Raw genomic sequence first — 23,534 nt, forward strand, 5'->3', positions numbered from 1 at the left:
AATGCTGAAATAAAGATGAAAAATACTCCACTGGTCATACCTGGTCACTAATCTGATATATCTATCAATAAAGAATTATACTTGAAGATTATTCCATATTAGTTTCATTTGCGGAAACTAAGCGGAAAAGTGATAAAACCAGCTTTCTAGGATTGTACAGTTTTAAACATTTTCATGTTTTAAACATTTTCACATGATATAGCTCTGATTTACACTTTTGCGCAAATTTCTGGACCGAATTGTCTTTTGTTCTACATGCTTAATCATTAATTGAAATTTCATTTCATTTGATAAATAGATAAGCAAAATATGGCCAACATTATGATAACGTTCAAAATTAATCTTCAGAATGCTCAGCAAGACGGCGGCAAGAAACGTCGATCATCAAAGGCACAAGTGCACCTGTGGAATTCCTTTGTACATCAATAGAGATCTGACAACTGTTTGAATAATTACAGCCAGTTGGAACTCCATGTATAAAACCTCCTTGGTGTGACCATGATTTCTTGTTAGAACACTGCACATGAAAGAAATACATCGCAAGCCAATCTCAAAATCTTTTAATTTTTGTAACTTAGTACATATAGATAGGTTACACCTTTGAGGTCACTCAAATCATTCATGTTCTGCTTTAGTCACTCATGTTTAAGAAATTTAAAACAAAACAAAATACTACAGCTTGTAAGACACAGAAAGTACAAAATTGCATTTGACACATCAAAAAATTGTGTGTTAGATAATTATTAAAGGTGCATGGTCCCGGTGTTTTAGTCAAATGTGTACGCGGGCGCACGGCGCAAGTTTCCTATAGAGACCTACGCTATCGACTTCTCTTTGGCGCTTACGCTTTGGCCCACTTTCCCGAGTCCGAAGAAGTCCGATTCACTGTAGTCAGTGGTCGGATCACAGTTCGGCTCATGATTCGGCTGAGGAGTCTTTTGTGATGTCATAATAACAAGCACACATGCACGCACCCTGGCATTACTACAGACTGCGCGATGCGCAAAGAAGACAACAAAGGCAACGTTACTTAGCAACACCTACGCACTTTACTCTTGATGACAGCTCAACTGCGTTAACCTTCGTATCAATGCTGACGGTGATCGGCAGTATCATCAACAGCGCCCTCTACACTACCGGGACTATGCCCCTTCAAAGAAAATCTTGCCAAGAGTCTTGAGTAGCCACATAATACCAGCAGATGCAGCCTAAAATTACAATTAATATTGTATTAGACTTGTGAACGAGACAGTGTCTACTTTGAAATTTACAATACAATTTCAAACAAATCATTGGATGATTACATTATACTTTCACACCTCCCAAGTACGCAAAATGCTCAGAGACAAACTGTCCAAGGGGGAAAGCAAACAAGAAAACGTGGGAGTCTGTGTTGCTTCTGAGCGCGGGCATGTGTGTGCGTGTGTGTATGGGGGGGGGGGGGGGGGGTCAGAGGGATCATTACAACTGTGGGTCACACCCAGAATGTATTACTTGTATGTACTTGAATGCTTTTGCAAACAAGGAGCCTCACGCATGGTGGAGTATGTGTCTATGCATCATACATCAATCAACGTCAATGGTTTGGTTGCAGATCAACAGAAGCAGACAATGTGCAAACTTAAACATTAGTCCTAGACATGTAATTTCATGACTGTTAAAGAGTACACTTGTAAGTTAAAAGGACATCATCTTCTGATCCCTTTTCTAACAAAGTGAAGGCAAAAAATATATAATCTATTTCCTTAAAATCAAAGTAATAAATTCTAAAGTTGCAACACTTTGCAAGCAACATGTTCTTAGGAGTTTGCTCATTACTGTCAAAAAAAAATAAAGAAGAAAGGATTAAATCTTATGATATAAATAAAAATATGCATACATTGTCAGTTGCACTCAAGGAATAGCATCTCTCCGCCACATTAACTACTTTTGCACACTAGTAGTAGATGACACTTAGGTGAACAAGCAGCAAGACTAGGATCAGGTTGTGTAATTTGTAGATGAGTTAAATCTTGCTAACAAAAAGAAAAAAAAATCACATGATACCGATGTGTTGGCTCAGTGAGTAGAGCGGCTGCCCTCACAATCGGGAGGTCGTGGGTTCAAACCCCGGCCGCGTCATACCAAAAGACGTTAAAAGATGGGAGTTGCTGCTACCTTGTTTGCCGTTCAACAGTTGAAAAGGTTAGAGCAACGTCGATCTGGCGCTGCTCAGTGGCTGCCGGGCCCACGATCAATTGGGCAAAAAGAATTTCCCTTCTTGGACAATAAAATTTGGAGTTTATATCCAAAACAATTATTATTATTATTATTATCATTATAAGAGTATTTGATCAGTGAAATTTGTGAGTGAAACGCAACTCAGTAAATCTTAGTAGTGCTGTAATACTCATGATGGCTATAGATAATCATGTTGAGTCATGAAGCTTGAAAACAGGCACTTTTAAAAGTATTAAGATGCCTTGTGTCGTGTTCCTCAGTGTGTCACCTAAAATCTGTTATTGTAAAATTAGGAATGTTCGTGTGCATTTTAATTTCAGGAATTCGCAAGCGCCAGGATTCGCGAAATTAAAATGCACATGAAAGCTCTCATCTATACTATGCATTAAATGCCAGTGGCAATTCGTGAAAATTTCATGCTGCAAAAAAAAAGTTCGGCTCCAATTCGCGAAAATTTCACGCCGCAAATATATTAACCCTATAAAGCCCAAGGGGGGGCACATTGTGCCCCCCCCTACCATATTTTCGTTTGCCACTCCTACACCTTTTACTCGATTTCAACCAAATTTGGTGACTTTTCCTAAAATCTTATTGCGAACATTTTGATATATAATTTAGCTATGTCCGATATTGCGGGTTGCCATGGCAACCGTAAACTGACAACCATGTTCGTCAGATTTTGCATGATTTTCTGTTCAAATTTCAGTTAACAATATAATAATGGATGAAATGGGGGTTTTCTTGGCTATTATTTGCTGAAGGACCAAAATGTGAAGTTATTATGGTTGTGAATTACCCTGAAATGGTCTTCTTATTATTTCCTTTATTTTTTATATGACATAGGCATCAAACAATAGACATAATAGAAATAATCGAAAATACAACATTTTCCAAAGACTACCCTTTTATTTTGTGTTATCTTCACACAAGCTTTGCCTGTAATATCATTTCTTCATCATATTATCAATCTGCAAACTCAAAATTTCAATATTTTGAAAATATGGAATATGATACCAATATATGTACCCATTCCAAGCAATACATCATAGGTTTCATATATTTCTTTATATTGTATTGAATAGCGCCCCCACATGTTGACCTTGAGAAATTTCAACAGTAACAAATAGTGAAGGTTGACTTGCTTTTCCTTTGTGTTAAATATGAAAATGATTGATATGAAATAAAAACATATATACTTGGGATAAAGAAATAAAAAGAAAAACATGATTTTAGCATATTTCCTATGTATTTCTTTGTATTTTGGTTAATAGCGCCCTCAGTGGATGACCTTGGGAAATTTCAAATGTTGGGTCTTGTAGAGTATGAGTTGCTCTACCCATGTGCCAAATATGACGGTCATACATCATATAATAAAGAAGTTATATAGGGGGGCACAATGTGCCCCCCCTTGGGCCTGGAAGGGGTCAAAATAGCTTGGGCTTTATAGGGTTAAGGACGTTCCTCAGTTGAGTTTGTGCGCATCCTAGCTGCGCAGGTGTCAGTGACGTAACAAAGAGTGTAGAAGCGCACGCACGAGTGATGAGCAGCTGAGCTAGCTGAGCTGAGCAGCTGCTAGTAGATCGAGCTAGAGTGTGGTATGTGTACGTACGGATACCCGACAGCTCCCCACCGCGGCCGCGCCGGGCAGCCGCGCTGGGCGGCCTCGCTCAGCTCGCGTGCCGACTGTACGCGTTACAATCTGTACATACCACCACGCAAAGTTCAGCGGTCCAAGCCGCATATACATGGTCATTGTATAGCACAACACTGATTGACGGAATCGCGAAGCTTGGAAGTGGAACAGAGCTGTTTCCATTTTCAATCCATAGATCTGTTTTGTGACATGAAGTTCATTATCCGGTCATCAACATGGTAAAGTCGAGTGCTAAGGTACCAAGGGCCTATAATAGGCCCTAGTCGGGGTGTAAGACTCACTAGTCTATTGGACTAGGTGTTAAAACAACAACAACAACAACAACAACAACAACAACAACAACAACAACAACAACAACAACAACAACAACAATAACAACAACAACAACAAAACAAGCATATATGACACACATTTCATCTTTAGGTCTAGCAGCTAAAACAATCTGAGTGTCTGTTAAAATCTAAATCAGATCTAAACTTGTCATTACTAGTAATACAAAATATTGGTTTTTTTTTTATTTTTGGTTACAAAATACAAGGTCACGAAAGTGTTATCAAACAAGACTATTCATCACTTTCACCATTCATATATTATTTTTTTTTAATTACCAAATCTGGTGTAACAAAAGGAGAATCATTTTTTTTTTTTCGGGGGGGGGGGGGGGGGGGGAGGTACTTCTCCATAGCTTACAACACGCACTTTACCAACCACTGCAACAACCAACACATGCAATCTACAATCAACGTCATTGTATTAAGATTTGTTTTTCATTTGGAGGACCGTCAGACTAATACCAAAACTCCCATTTCCTTATATTTATTCTTCTTCCTCCATTATCACTTTTTGTACATGGTTACAGCAAGTGGGTAAAACAAACAAACAAGCGTGCATATCAATAATATGGAGTTTTCCACGCTTGCATCCACATGATATCATTTTGGCTGTGGAAGGGAAATGATAACAAAAACGCACATGGACCTTTCTTTCTGAATATCTTTCACCATATCACTGCAATTGTGACATGTTTTTTTTTTTTTGGTTTTTTTTTTCTTTAAAGAAAATGGGGTTTCGAGTAAACCGCATGAGATTCATGCATCCTAGCAGGTTATATCTCTGTATTGGTTCCTGACTAGATTTGGGGGTCTTACGATGATTTCCGTCGCAAGGAGGCTCTGCTAGCACTAAAACGAGCACATGAACCCCCCATTTTTACAATTCTTCTGCATTAAGTAACCCTTCTTCTACAATTTCATAAAGTTTCGTAAAATTGACATGGGTTTTGAATGTACAGCATGACATTCACGAACCCTACCTATAATCAGGACACCCACGAGAGGTTTATAACCAGATTTTGGGGTCCGGTGAGGTGATTTCTATCATCTGGGGATGCTGCCAGCACAAAAATTAGGACATGAACCCCCACTTTTTATTGTTTTTCTGGAATTAGTAAGCTTTCGTCTACAATTTGGTCAAGTTTGGTGAAATTGACATGGGTTTTGAATGAACAGCATAAGCCTAAGGAACTCATCTTGTCAGGGCATCCCTACATAGGTTCATAACCAGATTTTGGGGTCGTACGATAGTTATATGTCGCATGAGGGCGCTGCTAGCACAAAAACGAGCACATGAACCCCCACTTTTAATTATTTTTCTGGAATAAGTAAGTCTTCTTCTACAATTTGGTGAAGTTTCGTGAAATTGACATGGGTTTTGAATGTACAGCATGAGATTTATGAACCCACCCTGCCAGGGCGTCTCCATGCGTAGGTTCCTGACCAGATTTTGGGGTCGTACTATAGTATTATGTCGCATGGGGGCGCTGCTAGCACAAAAACGAGCACATGAACCCCCACTTTTGATTGTTTTTCTGGTATTAGTGAGCCTTTTTCTACAATTTGGTCAATTTTCATGAATTTGACATGGGTTTTGAATGTACAGCATAAGTTTTATGAACCCACCCTGTCAGGGCATCCCTGCATCAGGTTCCTGAGCAGATTTTGGGGACTTACGATGATATATGTCGCATAGGGGCGCTGCTAGCACAAAAACGAGCACATGAACCCCCACTTTTGATTGTTTTTCTGGAATAAGTAAGCCTCTGTCTACAATTTGGTAAAGTTTCGTGAAATTGACATGGGTTTTGAATGTACAGCGTAAGTTTTATGAACGTTGTCCTTTTGCTCACCCCTAACAGAAAACGTCGATGAGAAGGATTTGAGAGATTTCGGTGTTTTCTGCCGCGTGAGGGCGCTGCTTGCTGAAGAATGAGAGTGTAAACCCTGACTTTAAAACCTTTTCCTCATTTTGAGTACCGTTTTCTGCAATTCTTGCAAATTTGGAGAAAATAACGTGGATTTTGAAAGAATTATGGGGATTTACGTTTGTCATTACAGATTTTGTTGTCAATCATGATCTTGATCATGTAACGCTATCATTTTGATACAGGACGGCAGATTAGTCATATTCTTCAAAGTCCCGTAGAAGAAAAACAAGCACATGAACATATGGTTTTATTTACATATTTGGGCTTCGGACGGGTCAAAGTTACGGTATGGAAAGTTTCAAGAAAATGACATGGATTTCACTTTAACTGAGGAACGTCCTTAAATGCTTTACAGTACTTATTTTTTTAATAATGAAAGAAGAATATTATTCAGAGGGGTGAAGGTTCAGGTGTAAGTTTCTTCAGTTTGTCTCCCTCTACAAATTAAATTTGTTAAGATCGCAACTGCTGATCTGTAAATTAACAAACATGTCGGAAAAAAAGGAACCAGTGGGACTCGAACCTGTCATCTACTGCTTTCCGGGCAGCGACACTACCACCAGGCTGTCCCTGGTTGCCGGCAGTGACACGATGAACATGGAACAAATACCCAAGCTCCGAGATTCCGACATTGTTATGTTAAGTAGTCCAAGGCGGACAAGGCATATGATAATGAAAGAAGAATATTATTCAGAGGGGTGAAGGTTCAGGTGTAAGTTTCTTCAGTTTGTCTCCCTCTACAAATTAAATTTGTTAAGATCGCAACTGCTGATCTGTAAATTAACAAACATGTCGGAAAAAAGGAACCAGTGGGACTCGAACCTGTCATCTACTGCTTTCCGGGCAGCGACACTACCACCAGGCTGTCCCTGGTTGCCGGCAGTGACACGATGAACATGGAACAAATACCCAAGCTCCGAGATTCCGACATTGTTATGTTATCTTAACAAATTTAATTTGTAGAGGGAGACAAACTGAAGAAACTTACACCTGAACCTTCACCCCTCTGAATAATATTCTTCTTTCATTATCATATGCCTTGTCCGCCTTGGACTACTTAACATAACAATGTCGGAATCTCGGAGCTTGGGTATTTGTTCCATGTTCATCGTGTCACTGCCGGCAACCAGGGACAGCCTGGTGGTAGTGTCGCTGCCCGGAAAGCAGTAGATGACAGGTTCGAGTCCCACTGGTTCCTTTTTTCCGACATGTTTGTTAATTTACAGATCAGCAGTTGCGATCTTAACAAATTTAATTTGTAGAGGGAGACAAACTGAAGAAACTTACACCTGAACCTTCACCCCTCTGAATAATATTCTTCTTTCATTATCATATGCCTTGTCCGCCTTGGACTACTTAACATAACAATGTCGGAATCTCGGAGCTTGGGTATTTGTTCCATGTTCATCGTGTCACTGCCGGCAACCAGGGACAGCCTGGTGGTAGTGTCGCTGCCCGGAAAGCAGTAGATGACAGGTTCGAGTCCCACTGGTTCCTTTTTTCCGACATGTTTGTTAATTTACAGATCAGCAGTTGCGATCTTAACAAATTTAATTTGTAGAGGGAGACAAACTGAAGAAACTTACACCTGAACCTTCACCCCTCTGAATAATATTCTTCTTTCATTATCATATGCCTTGTCCGCCTTGGACTACTTAACATAACAATGTCGGAATCTCGGAGCTTGGGTATTTGTCCCATGTTCATCGTGTCACTGCCGGCAACCAGGGACAGCCTGGTGGTAGTGTCGCTGCCCGGAAAGCAGTAGATGACAGGTTCGAGTCCCACTGGTTCCTTTTTTCCGACATGTTTGTTAATTTACAGATCAGCAGTTGCGATCTTAACAAATTTAATTTGTAGAGGGAGACAAACTGAAGAAACTTACACCTGAACCTTCACCCCTCTGAATAATATTCTTCTTTCATTATCATATGCCTTGTCCGCCTTGGACTACTTAACATAACAATGTCGGAATCTCGGAGCTTGGGTATTTGTTCCATGTTCATCGTGTCACTGCCGGCAACCAGGGACAGCCTGGTGGTAGTGTCGCTGCCCGGAAAGCAGTAGATGACAGGTTCGAGTCCCACTGGTTCCTTTTTTCCGACATGTTTGTTAATTTACAGATCAGCAGTTGCGATCTTAACAAATTTAATTTGTAGAGGGAGACAAACTGAAGAAACTTACACCTGAACCTTCACCCCTCTGAATAATATTCTTCTTTCATTATCATATGCCTTGTCCGCCTTGGACTACTTAACATAACAATGTCGGAATCTCGGAGCTTGGGTATTTGTTCCATGTTCATCGTGTCACTGCCGGCAACCAGGGACAGCCTGGTGGTAGTGTCGCTGCCCGGAAAGCAGTAGATGACAGGTTCGAGTCCCACTGGTTCCTTTTTTCCGACATGTTTGTTAATTTACAGATCAGCAGTTGCGATCTTAACAAATTTAATTTGTAGAGGGAGACAAACTGAAGAAACTTACACCTGAACCTTCACCCCTCTGAATAATATTCTTCTTTCATTATCATATGCCTTGTCCGCCTTGGACTACTTAACATAACAATGTCGGAATCTCGGAGCTTGGGTATTTGTTCCATGTTCATCGTGTCACTGCCGGCAACCAGGGACAGCCTGGTGGTAGTGTCGCTGCCCGGAAAGCAGTAGATGACAGGTTCGAGTCCCACTGGTTCCTTTTTTCCGACATGTTTGTTAATTTACAGATCAGCAGTTGCGATCTTAACAAATTTAATTTGTAGAGGGAGACAAACTGAAGAAACTTACACCTGAACCTTCACCCCTCTGAATAATATTCTTCTTTCATTATCATATGCCTTGTCCGCCTTGGACTACTTAACATAACAATGTCGGAATCTCGGAGCTTGGGTATTTGTTCCATGTTCATCGTGTCACTGCCGGCAACCAGGGACAGCCTGGTGGTAGTGTCGCTGCCCGGAAAGCAGTAGATGACAGGTTCGAGTCCCACTGGTTCCTTTTTTCCGACATGTTTGTTAATTTACAGATCAGCAGTTGCGATCTTAACAAATTTAATTTGTAGAGGGAGACAAACTGAAGAAACTTACACCTGAACTTATTTTTTTGTTGGCAATTTAAGGAAGCTAGAATTAGTCAAGTACGGCACTGTGATTTCTTTTCTTTTTTTTTTGTGACAGTCAAACAATTATACATTCCATCTTCTCATTATGTTTTGACTGCACTTACTCTGTTTTCATCAAAGTGCTTTTATCAATGTTGTTAATAGCAACATTAATGCTCTCGTAACTTCCCCTCCAGGGTAAAACAACATATCACTAACCATCGACACAACTTACACAAGAAGAGTACTGGAACTTGATCTATGAGCTATGAAGAGTCACTAACCTGCTGCAGCATTTGTTGAATTTCTTTGTTCACTCGCTCCTTCTCCATCATCAATTGTTCATTCTCTCTCGTCAGTTGTTCGTTCTCGGCTTCAAACTCTTGGGTAAGTGACTCCCGCTCCTCTGCCAGCTTCCGTACATTCTCCACATAGAGCTCAACCTGCAATAGGAATCAATGGGAAATAAACTGCACAATTAAAAAACAAAATATCTACTAGAAAAGCACTCGGACAGCGCAGATCCTCCACAGAGCTAGCAACTCATTTCCACCCATCCATGCACGCATACAATTTTCTAATACCTGAAGCCTTTGTTTATGTCATCAGCTTCTAGTTGCGTGGCGCCTTGCCAAGCACGTACTTTATAATACATGTAAACCTCCAGTACGTGCTGCTAGAACTCCCAAGTTCATTGACCTTACAGTCGTATATGCCAAAAGAAAAAAAAAAATCCTTCAAAATTCCATAAAAATTCCCAGATCACTACCAAAATTTAATCACCTGATCCTTGAAATGTTATTTTAACTTTTCCGGCAAGTTTCATTCATATATTAAGTTTACAACTTTCTGAGTCATTTTACAAACAGACAAACCAACACCGATATATGATCAATTAACATCCTCCTTCCTTGGCGGAGGTAAAGATAGAGTTCCTCTGTTCAGCACACAGAATGAGTTTGTATCTCTTTCTAGTCTCGAACATAAATTTGCTAACTGCTACATGACTTAGTTGCAAAGGCTATTCCTTCAGTTGGCAGAGTCTGTAACAAAATAGAAATTTAAAGCACTGTTACAATACACATCGATGAGAACACTATCATAATCTTATGATTATGAAACTCATGCAAGGATTTTGGAAACAAATTGAAATTATTGAACAGAAGAAGACATCATTAATGATACCACACCATACCTAGATAATGAGGAAGAGAATACATGTAAAAGAATATTCTCCTTCAAGCCAACATAGCACCATACAGTTTGAACACCAAACAACTTCTACGTACTAAAAATGCATAGTACAGCTGACAATCTTTTTTCTGCAGGAGTGTGTGCATGTCTTTTTTAAAGACTACAGTTTTGTGCAGTGATGAGGAAATAGATGCGGCAAAGTGCCTTGAGTACTATACACTGACTGTAATATGGTAAAAATATTCATCATTTCATTCGATTCATTTTATCTTCTTTCAGTCAACACAGCAATTGTAACATTTTTGTACTGAAGTGAATTAAAAAAAAAAAAAAAAAAAGATGAGGAAACCTTGGAAAGCAAAGCTTGTGTTAGAAAGTCTCTCTTACCAACAGCAAAAAAATAGAAAAATAGAAAAATAAAAAAAAATATTGAACACTAATAATGGGGATAAACAAAATTATTGGAAACAAGTATTGGTACAACATATCTACATACATACTGTAAGTAGGTAACAAACAACAGCTGAATATAGACTATTAGTGTATTACATAATCACATTAAACGCTCATTAAAAACACACAAACAGGAAGAGAGAAAAGAAGTTTAAAGAAAAATGGGTAATGTAAGCTGGACAAGCACATAAGAAGAAAAGAAAAGAGGGAGGGAATATCAGAATATCAGGTATATGTTGTATGTACTGTATAGTACAGCTGACTATTTGGTCAGATTTTATGCTACATTATCATTAATAATAATCACATTCTAATACATCATTAATTTGTATCCATGTGTGGAGCCCCACAGAATTGCCCCCCCCCCTATTTTTTTGTTGTTACTATATTGTTCCCCTATGTCCTAATGGCAAGTGACCATGAAGGTAAATAGCTATTTGTCCCTCAAAGTGAGATGCTGCCCCTCCCCATTTGGAGAGTGGCCCAGCCCCTTTCTTGGAAGAGAGATAAGAAAAGCCCAACCAGCTTGGATGTTGGCTTGGTTCTTCACTCTGTTGTACCACGCATCCAAGCTTGACACAGTGTCTTATCTTCTCTTGTCTATTCAGGTAAGAAATACCGTTTTCATACTTTTAATAGTTATTCTCTCAGAATGATTATTGAACCAAACATGTTTTGAGAAATATAATGAGAGCTTTAACTGTATGAGATGCTTTTGTGAACAGAATGCAATGATTTTATGTTCTGTAATAAGAAACTTGAGTGAATGAAAGCTCCATGTCACTCTCCATCTAAGTTTTCGAGAAGTTGGTGAAACAAGAATGTTCCATCTCAACCAAGATAATATGTCATAATATTCATCTGCCAAGAAGATGAGACTTAATGTTTTATGATATATACATGTACCTTAAATATTTACTTATTGGTTGTGTATGTGTGACATGATAGATAATTGTATGATGTCAGACACATGTGAGGTGATGAATGAGTTGAGAATGTATATCGGCAATGTACTATGTATATAGTGTGTGATCCAAGATAGTTTGATACACGTTGGGTCAGAAGCAGTGCTGTTACGCATGCAGCAGTAGAATTGTATATACCTTCCTTGAGTATGAACACACCCAGCACAGGGTAGTACATAGAGTATTGAAGGAGTGTAATGAAAAGAGTGCCAACGCACCCCCATGATTCACACTAGAACAAAGAACTGACCAGAAAGCTTCAGGGGTGAGAAACAATGCTGATAAGAAACTTTATGAGAACTTCTCCCAGTAAGAGGTTAGTCTCACAATCTAGACCTACTTGGAGTATTTTTATATGTACAAAAGGTATGGTGATATAACATTGATGTGACTTACTGCTTTGAGGATGCATTTGGAGTTACAGTATGTTACCTGTTCATCTTTAAATTATTAAGAAATGTAAATATAGTGTATTACAGGGTGAACCCAATGGCTAGTGAATTTTCAGCAAAAAGGGTCTGAACATAGACTAGTGTAACTGCCTGCTTTAGTTCTCTCTCCCCTCTTTTGCTTTGTCTCTCTCTCTCTCTCTCTCTCTCTCTCCCTAACTCTGTCCCTCTACTCCATTCATTGAGAAAACGGTGCTGAACAGTCAGCCAGTCTCTTTGTTTTAGTTTGTGCTTTATGAGGAGATTTCCCCACTCTTCTCCTCACCTGAAAGAGAAGAGACTGCATGATGTAGTGTATTACCAGCCTTGAATAAAAGTAGCTGAGATGCTGTGTTCAGTGCTGAGGCAGGAAGTTTGGGTAGTTTGTGATTTGTTTAGTTCTAGGATTAAGCCCCTACCAGAGTGTGGGAACGCTGTAGTGTTGTAGTTGGTTACATTGTGTATGTCTAGTTTATTGTCACCTTGTAGTGCTTGTATATATAAATGCTATAGTGAATAGCGTATGTCTGGCCTCAGAAGGGCAAGGTTAATATATATTTTATTTAAAGTCATGAGAGTTAGAAGTAATGGCAAGGTACAGTTTATACCTTCAGCGTTTAGTCATGTTATGCGAAGTTATGATAGCTTCTAGAATACATGAAGAAATGCATTTGCAGAGCAAATGATTATGTGTTAATAATGAAGACTGAGAGTGAAATATTATTATTTCAAGGAATGACCTGCAGTCTTAGAGATTAAAGATAGTAAATCATTGAGTAGAAATTATAGGGATGATAATGCTAACATTCTTGTAGTTATATTCATTGAGTTGCTGAAAGTAAAAAGAGAGTTAAAGATTGAAAGAAGAATATGTTTTAGTATATTATTTCATGACAATTTAGTCATGGTGAAATACATATTAGATGTCAGGTTTACTCATGCAAGATAACAAGGTTATTTTGAAGGCATGAATATAATGGTTGATTAGTTAAGATGTTATAGACTTTACATTTGTATTTAGTGAATTTAATATTAATTTTGTTATGGTTGTTTTTAAAGGCAAAAGGATTACAAAGGTAATCTGAGAGTTAAGAATGAGTTTTGGTTGAATTAGTTTCAAGAATTATGAAAAACTCATTCCAAGGAATGATGGACTGATATATCGAAGGATTGATAGATATGTTAATAGTGTTTTAAAGTATGAAGTGTTTCGGGTTATAAGGAGTGGTTATTGTTACTGTTGTCGTTATTATGGTATAATCGATACAATTCGTATCATGAAGCGTTGCAAGTTATGATGAGACATTCATCAGTACATTTTATAGTGTTTGTTCTGTAAAATATTCATTTGTAAATATACATTTTCCATTTTGATATATGATTATTAGTTGTTGAAGTAGAGATATAGAATAAAATAACTCTGTTGTACCACGCATCCAAGCTTGACACAGTGTCTTATCTTCTCTTGTCTATTCAGACACGCCCCCCTCCCCGGGCGGGCGCTACAAATCTGGCGACCCTGCCAGGACGGCAAACTCAGAAAAGGAGCTCGTGATGCTGATTTGTCGTCCTTAACCTACACGAATCTGGATCCAGGATGGATGAACTCTCGACGGAAATCCTCGCCACTCTGCCTACACTGACAGAAGAGCAGCTGAAGCAAGTTGCAACCGTGTGCGGCATCCCAGAAGAGCAGGTAACAGTAGTTGCTAAGAAAGGAAAATTGGGTGTGTTGCGTGTGGTCACTTTTTTCCTTTGCAGTGATGAGGTGGAGGGGATGACGGATGGTGGGATGGAGTTGCTCCAGAGCATCGGGATAAGCATCAGGAAGATGACTGGAGGAAAAGCTGAAGCACCACCTGAGATGGAGACGGTCAAGACCTTACCTGAGGAGGAAAAGGTCAAGACCCTGCCTGAGGTGGAGCTCACCATCCCGACCAAGAAAGCATCAGTGATCCATGACCAGTTCCGACGAGAGTTTAAGATCAAAGGGCAGATCGGTGAGGCTGGGCAGAAGGATAAGCTGTCGTTTTCCAGCCTCGTCCACCAAATAGACCGCGGACTGACTCGGGGGTATGGGGAAGAAGAGATTGTAGACGCAATCATAGGATCCATGGTTCCTGGTTTACCTCTTCGCGCCTACCTGGAGTCCAAACCAGATCTTGATTTACCAGTTCTGAGGCGACTGCTTCGCAGCCACTACAGGGAAAAAGAAGCAACAGAACTGTATCACGACTTAACAAGGGCAGTCCAAGGCCAGAAGGAGACGCCCCAAGAATTTCTGCTGAGGATGCTGGCACTGCGACAAAAGATTTTGTTTGCATCAAAGGAAGCAGACGCCACCTTCCGATATGACGGGACATTAGTGCAAGGTATGTTTCTACACTCTCTGTTGACAGGTATCACTTCTGACGCCATCAAGAGTGACCTGAAACCCCTACTGCAAAACGTCCACACCAGCGATGAAGTCCTTCTGGAGCGGCTGAACGTTGCCGCCAATAACGAGATGGAGAGGCAGGAGAAGCAGTGCACAGCCAGGAGGGCCAAGGTTAGTGAAGTCTCCACCTCCCAAGTCGCCGCCAAAAAGCCCAAAGACCCACCTACCCAACCTACAACCACCTTCAACATTGACAACCTAAAAGAGACTCTGCAGCAACTCATCAGAACAGAGATTGCTGCGATCACACCAGCAAGACCATCACAGCAGCTTCAGACTCCACCACTCCAGATGCAGCAGAGACACCAGCAAAGGGAATGGGGATGCCAGAGCTGCAGATCACAGGGCTGTGGAGACCAATGCCAACACTGCTTTCGCTGTGGGAGCAGTGAGCACTTCCAGCGTAGATGCCGGTACCGCCAGGGACAGCCGGGAAACGCCAGCGGGGCATCCGGGAGGGGCAACGGGTTCCCCAGCAACAGCCCCAGCCAACAGCTACCACCGCCTCAATAACTAGTAAGTTTCAGCAACGTCCAGTACCAAGATCACGTGCAGCCAAAGTTTCAAAGCTGGTGGGTGAAAGGTGTACTATCAGGTGCTTCCTAAGTGGCAGAGAAACTGAAGCTCTTTGGGACACTGGTGCCCAGGTGACGATTGTTTCAGAAAGATGGAAGAACGACAACCTACCCCACCTGAAGCTTCATCCTGTGAGTGATCTGCTGGACCAAGGACTCAACCTGAAAGCAGCAAATGGTGTGGAAATCCCATTCACAGGTTGGATAAAGATGCACTTCAGCCTCATTGACTCAAGAGAGGACATCATCGAGGTGCCCACACTTGTTACTCCAGACCCCATCGAGACACCCATCATCGGATTCAATGTGATTGAAGAAGTGACAAGGGCAAATGCATCAGACACACAAGGAGTAAAGGTGTCTGCATTGTGTGCTTCCCTTGGAATGGAGCGACGTTCTGCCAAAGGACTTCTCTCCTTACTCAATGACAGTGATGATGATGGGATTGCCATGGTCAAGAATGGGAAAAGAAGCATAGTCATCCCTCCAAAGGAAACGGTAGGTGTGATCTGCCAAGTACATGTTCAAGTCCCTGACAAGCCCTTAGATGTTTTGTTCCAGGCATCAGACAGTGAAAGAATGGATGGATTGGAAGTTGAAGACTGCCTCCTAAGAGTAAAGAAGGGGAAGTGTAGCAGAGTCATCCTTCCGATCAACAATCCCACAAAGCACAAGATAACACTTGGAGCACGAACAGTTCTAGGCAGACTGCACCAAGTCCAGTCCCTCTCCACTGATGTCCGACCCAGCCAAGAGATGACAGACCCGAGAGAGCAAGCATCAACAGACCCAAATGCTGACCTGTTCAACTCCATGGACCTGTCTGAGCTTTCCCCTGCCCAAAAGAAATATGTCCTTCAGATGTTACGGGAAGAAAGAGGAGCCTTCGCTAAGGATGACAAAGATGCAGGACGTGTGGAGGACCTCCAAATGAAGATCCCATTGAGGGATGACACCCCGGTAAACAGGACATATGTTTCCATCCCAAGACCACTCTATGCCGAGGTGAAAGAGTATCTCCGGGACTTGATCGAGAGGGGATGGATCACCAGGTCATCATCGTCATATGCGTCTCCCATCATCTGTGTCCGCAAGAAGGATGGTAGCCTGCGCCTCTGTATTGATTACAGAGGCCTGAACAAGAAAACCATCGACGATCGCCAACCAATCCCGAGGATACAGGATGTCTTGGATGGCCTTGGTGGGAGTGAGTGGTTCTCCGCCTTGGACCAAGGAAAGGCATACCACCAGGGGTTTGTTCACCCAGATAGCCAGCATGTCACCGCATTCGTAACACCCTGGGGTCTTTATGAGTGGAAAAGAATACCCTTTGGCCTCAAAAATGCCCCTGCAGTATACCAGCGCTACATGGAGAGATGCCTCGAGGGATTAGCGCATGAATGCTGTGTAGTCTATCTGGATGACATCCTGGTGTATAGCCGCACCTTTGAAGAGCATGTCGACCACATCCGCCAAGTCCTGAGAAGAGTGCAACAACATGGCATTAAATTGAAGCCCAGCAAATGCACCCTATTCCAGCGGAAAGTTAAGTACCTGGGTAGGATTGTATCTGCTGAAGGACATGCCCCTGACCCAAAGGATACAGATGCCCTACAGGCCCTGGTAGAGAAAGTTCCGAGGACTGTAGGAGATGTTCGTCAAGTGCTCGGCCTCATCGGATACTTCAGGAAGTACATTCCAAGTTTCTCCCAGAGGGCCAAGCCACTCTACGAACTTCTCAAGGGTTCACCAGACACACCACCACAGCAAAAGTCTCACAAGCAAGGAAAGAAGGGAAACACCGTTCCATCTACTCAACCTATCAAGTGGGAAGCAAGTCACCAGGAGGGACTGGAGGGACTAATCAACACCCTGTCCTCACCTGAGATAATGGCTTATCCAGACTTCGATGAGCCTTTCTGTCTCTATACTGATGCTTCCCAAGATGGCCTAGGTGCGGTCCTCACTCAGATTCAGAGCGGCAAGGAGCGTGTTATAGGGTATGGCTCAAGGACACTCTCTCCAGCTGAGCAGAACTATCATCTCCACAGCGGTAAATTGGAGTTCTTGGCACTGAAGTGGGCTGTCACAGACCATTTCCGGGACTACTTGTCTTACGCCAAGCACTTCACCATCTTTACCGACAATAACCCGCTCACATACGTCATGTCTACAGCCAAGTTGAATGCAACAGGACAGAGGTGGGTAGCTGAGTTAGCCGACTTCCGGTTCACTATCCGCTACCTGCCTGGAAAGACCAATCGCGTTGCAGACACACTCTCTCGTATTCCCTCGAATCTGGAGCAGTACAGACAAGACTGCACTGAGGAGGTGAACCAACCATGCATCCTAGCTATCAAGTCAGCTGTTTGCCCAGAGTATGCTCACTGTAATGCAGCTTTCATTACGCTTGGTGTTGATGCAGTGAAACTGGCCGAGGATAGCGAGAGAGTAGCTGATGTGACAAGAAATTGGACTAAAGAAGACATCAAGAGGGCCCAGGAGGAAGACGAGGTGATATCCCCGATAAAAAGGAACAAGGAAATGGGCGTCTTTCCCTCCAAAACAGAACGGTCAACCTTTAGTCAGGCTTCCAAGTCACTACTCCATGAGTGGAATCAACTCCAGATTGGGGAAGATGGCCTATTGTACAGGAAGACCCGGACCTACACCCAATTGGTGCTGCCAGCCAAGTTTCATCAGTTTGTACTGGAGCAGCTGCATGATGAAATGGGTCACCAGGGTGCAGAAAGGGTCACAAGCCTCGCTAGGGAGCGCTTCTACTGGCCACATATGCAGAGGGACATAGAGCGCTACACAACCTCAGTTTGCCACTGCCTGAAACAACGAAAACCCCCTCACAAAACAACAGCACCCCTGACCCCAATCATAACAACTCAACCGTTCGAGCTGGTATCACTAGACTTCCTCCATCTTGAGCAGAGCGTAGGTGGACATGAGTACATTCTTGTGATCATGGATCACTACACAAGATTTGCTCAAGCCTACGCTACCAAAAATAAATCCGCCAAGACAGCAGCAGACTGCCTGTTTAATGATTTTATCCTTAGGTTTGGATATCCACAGAGGATACATCATGATCAGGGACGAGAATTTGAAAACAGGCTGTTCGAGAGGCTCTGTCAGCACAGCAGCATAGCCAGGTCCCATACTACCCCCTACCACCCTGAAGGAAACGGACAGGTGGAACGTTTCAACCGGACGCTGTTAGGAATGCTGAGGACCCTCACTACCGCACAGCGTTCTCGCTGGAAGGACCACCTGCCAAAAGTTGTGCATGCGTACAACTGCACAAAGCACGCTACTACAGGGTACTCGCCATTCTTCCTTCTATTCGGAAGATCGCCCCGACTGCCGGTTGATGTCGCTTTCGGCTTAGAGACAACGGAAGATGGAAAGCCTGCTGTGAGCCACCAAGAGTATGCAGAGAAGTGGCGTCAACAGATGGAACAAGCATACCGTTTGGCATCTTCCAAGATACACCAAGCAGCTGACCGAAGGAAGAAATACTATGACCAAAGAGCCTGCAGTTCAGTTCTAAGGAAGGGAGACAGAGTGCTGGTTAGGAGCTTAGCACCACCAGGAGGACCTGGTAAGCTTCAGCCATACTGGGAGGATGATATTTACAAAGTCATCAAACAGAGTAATGATGCCATCCCAGTATACATTGTTGCACCAGAGAGTGGGAAGGGACGTACACGGACCCTCCATAGGAATCATCTGATGCCATGTGACTCCCTGCCTGCAGCTCCACAGGTTCAGCATGAAGCTCGTCAGCCCAGACAGAGACCCCCTGTTAGGCGTAAGCAGCAACAGCACCCTACTCCAATGACTGACCCATCAAGCTCCGATGAAGAAAGTTATTATTGGGCAGCAAGACACTACAGGGCACCCAACCTGGCAGATGAGCCTAACCACTCTAGTGATGACTCAGAGGTAGAAGGTGTAGAAATCGTAGAAGATAATTCCAGCCAGTCACAAGTGAACTTGGGTACCCAAGATTTTGAAGTTGACTCAGCTGACCAAAATGATTCCAATGTGGGAGCTCCACTGACACAACACCTAGGTCATGGTGATGCATCACAGGATGTGCAAGATACCACGGAACCGCAAAGTGAAGGGGCTGTTCTACGAAGGAGTTCAAGAAGAAGGAGAACACCAACAACCTTCACCTACGATACTCTAGGTCAGCCTGTCATACATCCTGACGCAGAAAATCAGAATGTAGCCATGGTAACTGGTCACCAGGAGAAGAATGTGACGTCAAATACTCCATATCCTACGAACTGTACAAGCTTCTTCCCACCACTTCGGCCGCCGGTTCAACACTACCATTCAACGCCACCACCGTTTCCACCCACTCCATACCCACCTCCACAATTCCCCATCCACCAGTCACTGCAACCACCACCGCAACCACCAACGCAACTACTGCCTCAACCGTCGCTACAACCCGGGCCACGACCACCTGCCCCACATCAGCAGCAGCGGACGTCACCTGTACCCCAGCCCTGGACGCAAGGTTTACCGGCGTACTCCAGACCTCACTACCATTGGCCACCGCTGGGACCAGGAGATCTGCAGGACTTCCAGCCACATCACTTTCCCTGGGAGATGTCAGGACCTGCCATGCCAGCACACACGTGATCAAAACTGCATTTAGCGCTGGAGAAACTGTTAGATTCATATTTCAAGGGATAGATTCAACATGAAAGAAATGATAGTTTGAAATTGGTAGGATATTGAATTTGATGTAATGCAGCAAAATGCACCAAAGATCAAATTAATGGTGCTTTGTGTATATAATTTTGGCACACTGTGAGGAAGAAAATTACATGATATCCTCTGCAAGTTAGTGTCGAGGAGCACAACTAAAGATTTTTTTTTTGAAACAGCGTTCTTGAACAGTTAAATATGGAGACACTGATATCCAGCATATTGCATCAGTTATTCAGTAATGATACAATTATCATGATGCTGTAGAGTGTAATGCTGATATGTTATAAAGACAGGAACGATGAAAATATGTGTTGATCAGTGCAATGACGTTCACACACGCATCTCTTCGCGAATGCCCAAATTGTTTAGATGATTACAGGAAAAGTTTAAAATGGTCCAGGGGACATTTTGTTTTTGGAGGGGAAGGTGTGGAGCCCCACAGAATTGCCCCCCCCCCCTATTTTTTTGTTGTTACTATATTGTTCCCCTATGTCCTAATGGCAAGTGACCATGAAGGTAAATAGCTATTTGTCCCTCAAAGTGAGATGCTGCCCCTCCCCATTTGGAGAGTGGCCCAGCCCCTTTCTTGGAAGAGAGATAAGAAAAGCCCAACCAGCTTGGATGTTGGCTTGGTTCTTCACTCTGTTGTACCACGCATCCAAGCTTGACACAGTGTCTTATCTTCTCTTGTCTATTCAGGTAAGAAATACCGTTTTCATACTTTTAATAGTTATTCTCTCAGAATGATTATTGAACCAAACATGTTTTGAGAAATATAATGAGAGCTTTAACTGTATGAGATGCTTTTGTGAACAGAATGCAATGATTTTATGTTCTGTAATAAGAAACTTGAGTGAATGAAAGCTCCATGTCACTCTCCATCTAAGTTTTCGAGAAGTTGGTGAAACAAGAATGTTCCATCTCAACCAAGATAATATGTCATAATATTCATCTGCCAAGAAGATGAGACTTAATGTTTTATGATATATACATGTACCTTAAATATTTACTTATTGGTTGTGTATGTGTGACATGATAGATAATTGTATGATGTCAGACACATGTGAGGTGATGAATGAGTTGAGAATGTATATCGGCAATGTACTATGTATATAGTGTGTGATCCAAGATAGTTTGATACACGTTGGGTCAGAAGCAGTGCTGTTACGCATGCAGCAGTAGAATTGTATATACCTTCCTTGAGTATGAACACACCCAGCACAGGGTAGTACATAGAGTATTGAAGGAGTGTAATGAAAAGAGTGCCAACGCACCCCCATGATTCACACTAGAACAAAGAACTGACCAGAAAGCTTCAGGGGTGAGAAACAATGCTGATAAGAAACTTTATGAGAACTTCTCCCAGTAAGAGGTTAGTCTCACAATCTAGACCTACTTGGAGTATTTTTATATGTACAAAAGGTATGGTGATATAACATTGATGTGACTTACTGCTTTGAGGATGCATTTGGAGTTACAGTATGTTACCTGTTCATCTTTAAATTATTAAGAAATGTAAATATAGTGTATTACAGGGTGAACCCAATGGCTAGTGAATTTTCAGCAAAAAGGGTCTGAACATAGACTAGTGTAACTGCCTGCTTTAGTTCTCTCTCCCCTCTTTTGCTTTGTCTCTCTCTCTCTCTCTCTCTCTCTCTCCCTAACTCTGTCCCTCTACTCCATTCATTGAGAAAACGGTGCTGAACAGTCAGCCAGTCTCTTTGTTTTAGTTTGTGCTTTATGAGGAGATTTCCCCACTCTTCTCCTCACCTGAAAGAGAAGAGACTGCATGATGTAGTGTATTACCAGCCTTGAATAAAAGTAGCTGAGATGCTGTGTTCAGTGCTGAGGCAGGAAGTTTGGGTAGTTTGTGATTTGTTTAGTTCTAGGATTAAGCCCCTACCAGAGTGTGGGAACGCTGTAGTGTTGTAGTTGGTTACATTGTGTATGTCTAGTTTATTGTCACCTTGTAGTGCTTGTATATATAAATGCTATAGTGAATAGCGTATGTCTGGCCTCAGAAGGGCAAGGTTAATATATATTTTATTTAAAGTCATGAGAGTTAGAAGTAATGGCAAGGTACAGTTTATACCTTCAGCGTTTAGTCATGTTATGCGAAGTTATGATAGCTTCTAGAATACATGAAGAAATGCATTTGCAGAGCAAATGATTATGTGTTAATAATGAAGACTGAGAGTGAAATATTATTATTTCAAGGAATGACCTGCAGTCTTAGAGATTAAAGATAGTAAATCATTGAGTAGAAATTATAGGGATGATAATGCTAACATTCTTGTAGTTATATTCATTGAGTTGCTGAAAGTAAAAAGAGAGTTAAAGATTGAAAGAAGAATATGTTTTAGTATATTATTTCATGACAATTTAGTCATGGTGAAATACATATTAGATGTCAGGTTTACTCATGCAAGATAACAAGGTTATTTTGAAGGCATGAATATAATGGTTGATTAGTTAAGATGTTATAGACTTTACATTTGTATTTAGTGAATTTAATATTAATTTTGTTATGGTTGTTTTTAAAGGCAAAAGGATTACAAAGGTAATCTGAGAGTTAAGAATGAGTTTTGGTTGAATTAGTTTCAAGAATTATGAAAAACTCATTCCAAGGAATGATGGACTGATATATCGAAGGATTGATAGATATGTTAATAGTGTTTTAAAGTATGAAGTGTTTCGGGTTATAAGGAGTGGTTATTGTTACTGTTGTCGTTATTATGGTATAATCGATACAATTCGTATCATGAAGCGTTGCAAGTTATGATGAGACATTCATCAGTACATTTTATAGTGTTTGTTCTGTAAAATATTCATTTGTAAATATACATTTTCCATTTTGATATATGATTATTAGTTGTTGAAGTAGAGATATAGAATAAAATAACTCTGTTGTACCACGCATCCAAGCTTGACACAGTGTCTTATCTTCTCTTGTCTATTCAGACACGCCCCCCTCCCCGGGCGGGCGCTACACATGCATTAAGCTGAAAATCATGATTTTTCATACATGTACCTCCTTCATTTCTTCAGCTTGTTTCTTCTGCAGCTGGTCCATACTGTCTGTGGCAGACTTGACGTCTGCCTCTGCCTGCTGGTACAGCCTCCAGAGGGAGCGAAGCTTCTCCTCGGAACTGGCCGTTCCAGCAACGCCATTTTTGGCAAGCCGGCTGTTGATCTCATCCAGTTCCTGCTTGTCCTAAAGTGGAGGACAGAGTCGAGACATCGACAGAATGAAAGGTAACATAAAAATCAATTATTTCGGAATTTGGTCGAAATATCCACATTTATTTTTAATTCCATCATCACCTCCAAATCAGGAGAGTACCAAACCTTGTACAAACATCTTCATTAATCAAATATGCTCTATGTATGCAGATGATGTTACAATAATATTTTGGGAAATAAACATTTAGATTTACACTATGTATAAACTGGTCAGTGGTACCAGCGATAGGTGAACTGGCCTAGCCTACTTAATGTCATTCATTGTTG

The 23,534-nt window shown here is 41.7% G+C and overlaps 1 protein-coding gene across 1 annotated transcript in view; it reads right to left on the reverse strand.

Moving 5' to 3' along the window:
• LOC140238723 (uncharacterized) overlaps positions 1–23,534 on the reverse strand; it is an 85,035-nt gene that overhangs the window by 61,089 nt on the left and 412 nt on the right. The window contains exons 2-3 of the mRNA XM_072318620.1: positions 23,056–23,238; positions 9,517–9,675 (exon numbers count right to left, since the gene is read on the reverse strand). Of these exons, the coding sequence (XP_072174721.1) occupies positions 9,517–9,675; positions 23,056–23,238 (342 nt within the window). The remainder of the gene's footprint in view (positions 1–9,516; positions 9,676–23,055; positions 23,239–23,534) is intronic.

Source organism: Diadema setosum, chromosome 15, assembly GCF_964275005.1.
Source record: "Diadema setosum chromosome 15, eeDiaSeto1, whole genome shotgun sequence".
In the NCBI taxonomy this organism is placed as follows: Eukaryota; Metazoa; Echinodermata; class Echinoidea; order Diadematoida; family Diadematidae; genus Diadema; species Diadema setosum.